A 6,690-nucleotide genomic window follows, 5' to 3' on the forward strand; every position below is an offset into this window, starting at 1 on the left:
CCTGATCTAATTTCTCCTGTTAAATATATATGGGTCAGAAGCCTACATCCAAAAGTGTTTATTTTGTATTATAAAAGATTGTCCCTGTAATTGTTAATAAGATTGAATTATTAATGTAAGTAAAGTGCTCACTCAGCATGTAGTAAGTACTATATAAATGATAGCTATTATTACTATTAATTATTATCACTAATAGACTATTGAAAGTTTAGTCTGTGTCAGGTATCACACTCTATGCTTTGTATGTATTGTCATTTAATCTTTTTGTTAGTCCTATTATCCTCATTTTTCTGATGAAGTAACTGAGGCCTACGAGGTGGGTGTGTTGGATCCCACACCCCTGCAGCTCACTCTGGAGTGTTTCTACTCTTCTTCCCACAGAAGGATTTACTCCTCAGTGAAATTCCAAGCAGCATCACCTCACTCTGCTCTGGGAAGATGGAGGTGGAGAAAGTGATGGCCAAGGAGATCTGCCAGAAATATCTGGAGAAGAGAGCTGGGAGGCTGCCGGAGGACTGCGCCGAGGCCTTGGCCACGGCCGCCTGCCTCTGCCTGCGGAGGCGGAACGCCAGCTTGGTGGAGGTGAGCCTGACTGTCGGCCTTTCCCCTGCGATGAGCCCTTTCTTGGGTCAGCTGGGCCTCACTTCCAAGGGCTGCATAGGTCTGCTTTACCAGGGACCAGGTTAAGACTTGGGATCAATCCTGTCACCGAGATGTGATCTCAAACCCGGGACATATTTGTTTTCAAGTAGCAGAATGTGTTAGAGCCTACATCAGCAAAACAGGGCAATATATGGATAAGGGTGTCTCAGGAGCCTGAAGACAGTGTGCTGCTAGCCTCAGAGGTCTAGGACCATACCCTCAGATGGTAACAGAACTCTGCTTTCTCTAAATCTGCCTTATTCCTCCTTCTCTCTGTAAGTCCCCTTTTTCTTTTCTTTGATCTTCTTGGTTAGGGGATGTGGCCATATTTATTTATATGCTATAGTTCTACCTGCACCAAGAGATCAAGTCTCCAGGTCCCAATTCCAACATCTCAGTGAGAGAACTTGACTGGCCTAGCTAGGGTCAGGTGTCCACCCGTTGGCCAATCAGTAAAATGAGGGGGTTGGGGTCCAGTGTATAAACCTGACAGTCAGGGGTCAACTCCCAAAGGTAGAAGGTCCAGGTCCTAGAGAAAAGGAACATCCTTAGCCTAAGGGCTAGGCAGATACCCCAGAAATAAGCCACGACAGGGAATAAAACATTTTCCTATGAACAGATATGTAGAGGTGATTTTCATGGTAACAAGTAGACATTTGGGGACCACTACTAGGTCTTTCTAAGAACAAAATTACTTCCGAGAGGACTTGGACTCTTAGAGATCATGTAGCTAAGTGATTTTCAAGTAGTATCTGGCAGAGAGGGGCTCCTTGAAAGTACCTCAGGAGTTGCTTTTGGTAGCAAGAGGGCTGTGGGGAGCAAAAGGCCCCACTTATGACTTCCATTTTAACTTCTCATAATTATATTGGGTTCTCATTATTTTATTTGAGGAAAGGGTTTAGTAGCTGAAAAAAAAAAAATCTTCAAATACTACTGCTGTAGCCCAAGATTCCCGTTTTATAGATGGGGCTGTAAAGGTCCAGAGAGGAGAAGATGAAGCCACAGAATGAGTTTTGTCAGAGCTCTCTGGATTCCTAGTTCAGCTCTATGTCTATCATCTTGCATCATGACCAGGCAGGAGCTAGAGACTCAAGTCACTTTTCTAGGCCTAGGCTATTTTCTTATGTCCAAGTGCTATGGTGTTCAGTCATTCATTCAGCATTTGTGTGCTGGGCCCAGGAGAAAAATCTGTGAAAAAGGCAGGCCAGTTCCACTTTCCTGGAGCTCACAGACATTGCGCAGTAATTGACTGTGTGGTGAGCACTGAGATAGTGTATGACAGGGGCCCTACCCAGGAGGACTTCCCTGAGGAAGTGATGTGTATGCTAATAAAGAGCTGTCCAAGCAGAAAGAACAGCTCATGCAAATGTCCTGAGTTGAGAGAGAGCATGACATGGTCAAGGGCCTGGAAGAAGGTCAGAGTGACTGGAACACAAAGTACATGGGGCAAAGTGGCTTATGATGAGGCCGTGAGGATGGAGAAGCCCAATAATAGAAATCACGTGGGGCAGTCAGGATTTTGAGGAAGTCAGTAGGGATTTTAAGCAGGGGCAGGACATAATCAGATTTATGTTCTGAAAAGACTTTCTCCCTCAACCATTCATTCAGGCATGCATCCCTTCAATCATTTCATTCTTTCATTCAGTGTATCAGTTAAATTACTCACAAAGAAGCTGCTATAATGAAGAGACTCCAAAACACTGTGATTTAAACAAAATAGAATATAATTTTCTTTAGCTTCACAGTTTGAATATAGGCAGTCCAGAGCTGATGTGGCAGTGCCACAGTATCAGAGACCCAGGCTCCTATATTATTGCTCTGCTGTCTGTACCATGTGGCTTCTATTTCAGAGTCCAAGATGGCTGCTCTAGCTCAGGTCATCACATCTGCATGCCAGCCACTGAAAGGAGGTTAAAAGGAAGAGGAGAACATACCCCCTTCCTTTTAAAGTTGTGACCTGGAAATGCACACATCACTTTTTCTCACACCCTATAGACCAGAACCTAGTTACATGGCCACATAGCTATAAGGGAATATTGTTTTTAGCTTGGCAAATGTTTATCGGCCATAAACTGTGAAGATTTATCTCAAGAGGTGATGTTTGAACTGGGCCTTGAAAGTTGAGGAGGCGTTTGCTAGGTAGAGAAAGGGGATAGAACACTTAAGGTATATAGAGAGGAATGAGGAATGGTCCTTGCCTTTAGTATCTCACAACCAAGCTAGGTATGTGAGGTCAACTGAGTCATGGACTTTAAGACAAACAGGACTGAGTTCAGTGGTCAGCTCTGCCATTCACTAGCTGGGTGGCCTTAGGCAAGAAACTTAACCTCTTCAATCTTTTAATTTTTTTATCTATAAGAACTCATTGTGGATCATGTGTCAGTGTGCTTTGTAAATTGCAAGGCACCAAACAAATGATTTGTTGTTATTATTCAGAGTATATATGTATTACACCCGTTGTACCATTTTGTGTGTGTGCGTGCGCACACGTGGGCACGTATGTAAAGAAGAAATATTTCTTCTCTGCCTTCCTCTAATTTCTCTAACCTCCCTAACCAGAATAAAAAGCCCTCAGTGGCAATATCCATATTATTTAGGGCATTTCTAGTTGAAAGTGGTAGAAATTCAACTCAAACTCTTAGATATACAGAGAGAGAGAGAGCGCAAGAGCGAACGCAAGAGCAAGCGAGAGTGAGAGCAAGAGAGTGAGAGAGAAAATGAGAAAGACAGAGAGAGATAGGGATGGGGGAGAATATCAGTGAGTGGATGAATGAATGAATGAATGAATGACTTTATTGGCTCATTTAACCAAACAGCAGACAGGATAGGCATTGCTAGAGCAGCTTGACCCAAGTTCTCAACCAGCAAAGGTGCCTCTGGCTCGCTCTGTCCATCTCTTGCCTCTGCTTTACTCTGTGTTGGGGCTTCATTTTTACCACCTGTAAATGGGTTTTCTGTGTGTGGTGAGGAGTCTGGCTCTGCCGATAGAAAGGAAAGGGAAATCTTTCCTCATAAACTTTAGGTAGAAAAATCCCAGAGAAGGATTTTGATTGGCCTGCTTGGGTCATGTGCCCAAACCTGAACCAAACATTAAGATCAGAGGTATGCGATAGTATGATTGGTTCGTCTTGGTCATGTGCTGTCATTTGTGGCTAAGGCGGATTGGGAAGTTTAGTTCTTTTCAAAGGAAGGATGCTGTTCTTCCAGACAAAGCAACAAGCATTTGATTCTTCTGTGTCTGTCTCTCCGGAGGCTTGAGAGACCTGTTAGATTTTTGATTACAGAAAGAATTCTTGGTAAGTGCTCTTGTTTCTCTCATCCACAAGGTGTGTGGCTCTGTGGCCATTGTGGAAGAGTGGCTCAGAGGTCAAGAGACGTCGCTTCCTTGGAGTGGGCTTTCCGAGGGCACAGGCTCTTCCTCCAACACTCCAGAAGAAACGGATGATGTGGACAATTCCAGCCTCTATGTTTCTTCCTCCGTGAGGGCAGCACCCTGGTGTGGGGCTGCTGCTTCGCCTGCTCCCACAGAGGATAAAGGCAGGATGCAGGCTGATTCCTCCTCTGAGGCCTGCGCCAGTCCAGAGCCTCCCCAGGATGGTAAGTGTGTGGAGGTCTGAATGCATATACACACTCGTTTTTGTGTCCCTAACTCAGCCCATCATTTATTCCTTCTATCTCCTTCATTCATTTAGTTATTCAGCCATTCACCTACCAGCCAACTGCACAAAGAAAAGCCTGAGGGAATCATCCCTGACAGCTCCCTCCCTCTGGCCCCGCTGTGTCCATTCCATCACTCAGCCCTATTTATTGACCTAAATATCTTTCAGCTCTATCTGCTTCTCTCCATCGCCCCCACCTCCCCACCTCATCTAAGCTACTATCCTCTTGCCGGATGACTGCATAGCCTCCCTTTGTCCTCCCTGATCCACTCTGGCCTTTCATTAGTCCTTTCTCCAGGGGCCAACCAGAGTGGTTTTTAAAAACAACTCATGTCACCCCTCACTTAAAGCTTATGTGTGGCTCCCCATCAAACTTACGGACCAAGTCAAAATTCTTCCTCTGGACCAGCAAGGCCCTGTGTGGTTTCTCCCTGCCTGCCTCTCCATCCTCACTTCACAACACAAACCCCCTCTTGCTTCTAAAGATACCTTCTATCTCTGCCTCTCAGGTTCGAATATACCAGGTTTCCTTCTGAAATAAAAATTTGGAAGGCCTTTTCAATCCACTGTCCTTGTCCCTTAGCAAATGTGGTTCAATAACTGTCTCAAGCGCTGACCACTCCTATTGTTCCTCTTTCCATGCGGAAGAGAGAGGAAGAAGAACAAGAGGGTGTTAAGTGTTCACTCTATTCCCTGCATCCATGAGGAGGAGCATGGAAGCCCTCTCCTCTCTGAAAGGCGGGGGCAGATGGCAGAGCTTCCCTGCAAAGGCAGAAGGTGATGAAAATGCTCATTATACTCAGTGGCTGATTCAGAAACCTGATATAAGTGAGAAACTCTAACCAAGTCTGACTTTCTAAGAATTATAATAGTACCTATTTCCAGATGCCTTTTGTTCAAATGGCTTTTTTTTTTTTAATTTATTTTTCATTGAATGTCAACTACAGAGACTTCGTGGAAAATTGAAATTAATGAGGCCAAAAGGAAACTGATGGAGAATATCCTGCTCTACAAAGAGGAGAAACTAGACAGCGTTGAGCTTTTTGGCCCCTGATGACCAAAACACAGCTGAGGACCCTTGTCCTCAATTGGAAAGACAACTGTCAAATCAAGAAAAAGTCTGAGGTAGAATCCAAGATCTCCCAGGAAACACAAGCCAAACATCAGCTTTCCTGAGGGGGTGAGAAGAGAAACTTATATATTCCAGAGTAAGTCAAGGGAGAAGAGACTTCAGCTTTTAGAGACACCAAAATCCATGAAGTTCTCTTCTTTTCTGGGATTTGTTAGTCATAGCTGGGTATCACAAGACTGAAGCAGAAACCCTGGTACACAGGCCCAGGATGTGGGCAATTTCGTGGTTCCGGGGAGAGTGACGTTAACCACCCCAACAGATGTCATTGCCCTGTTCTCACCCCTCTACAAGTGACAGCATTCTGAACACCAAAGTTAAGATCTCTGGGTCATATTTGCCAACTGCCTGCAAGCTTCCATGACCTGAAAGATTTTCACCTTGTGTCCCAGTGTAGTTCTTGACTCACTTCTCAAGGTCTCAAGTTTTATAATGCCAGACACTGGCAAAAAGACTGTAGGTTTTCTGTTTTCTCTATCGGAAATCTTGCAACCCACAGATATTTATTTATACCTTTATCCTCCCATCCCACTAATGCTATTATTTTTAATGGAGCTTTTATTTTGAGAATATGCATTATTTATGGCTGGATGAAGAATCAGGAGAACTGGTTTTACTTCTGATTCTGCTGCTAATTCAGTCAGTCATTTAATTTTTGGAACCTCAGTTTCCTTGTAAGTAACACCTGTTCATTCTCCCTCTCTGGGCTGTTGAGAATAGGTGAGACATGGTTACAGAAGTACTGTATTTTGAAAGTACACTTGTCCTGTTATAATAAATTAAATGGATGTTAAACATATATTTCTGCTATGTACCTAATGTTTATGCAGTGGGTATATCTCTGAAAAGTCATATTGCAGATCTTTTTGTGAAACATGCTATTTTAAATTTTGTGCCCTATTTTAAATAATTGTACTATAGTGATTTTTTCTTTTTTGTAAAATAAAATACATTGATAAAGTCAACAGATGTCTTGTAATTAGTTTTGTGTCCAGATGAATTTGTTTGGAGAAGTTGTTCTGCATCCATGAGTGGGGTATTATGGGGTGGCTAAGAAGTTGGGCGCTGGCTGTAAATGCTGGCAATTTATAGCTGCGTGATCTTGGGCCAAGTTAGGGAGTTACTCTGAGCCTCTGTTTTTTTATACAATGGGGAAAATAAAAAGTACCTGTTACATAGGTTTGTTGTCATGGCAAGAGGAGATCCTGCCTGCTGTAAGCATTCAACAGCCACCCCCAGCAATGTCAGCTTTGTACTGAT

At 43.6% G+C, this 6,690-nt stretch overlaps 1 protein-coding gene across 1 annotated transcript in view; it reads left to right on the forward strand.

Moving 5' to 3' along the window:
• IRAK2 (interleukin 1 receptor associated kinase 2) overlaps nucleotides 1-6,371 on the forward strand; it is a 46,199-nt gene extending 39,828 nt beyond the window's left edge. Inside the window, exons 11-13 of the mRNA XM_025050865.1 lie at nucleotides 382-582; nucleotides 3,969-4,239; nucleotides 5,249-6,371. Of these exons, the coding sequence (XP_024906633.1) occupies nucleotides 382-582; nucleotides 3,969-4,239; nucleotides 5,249-5,355 (579 nt within the window). The 3' untranslated portion in view covers nucleotides 5,356-6,371. The remainder of the gene's footprint in view (nucleotides 1-381; nucleotides 583-3,968; nucleotides 4,240-5,248) is intronic.
• The last annotated feature ends 319 nt before the right edge of the window (nucleotides 6,372-6,690 follow it).

Source organism: Pteropus alecto, unplaced genomic scaffold (assembly GCF_000325575.1).
Source record: "Pteropus alecto unplaced genomic scaffold, ASM32557v1 scaffold75, whole genome shotgun sequence".
NCBI lineage: Eukaryota > Metazoa > Chordata > Mammalia > Chiroptera > Pteropodidae > Pteropus > Pteropus alecto.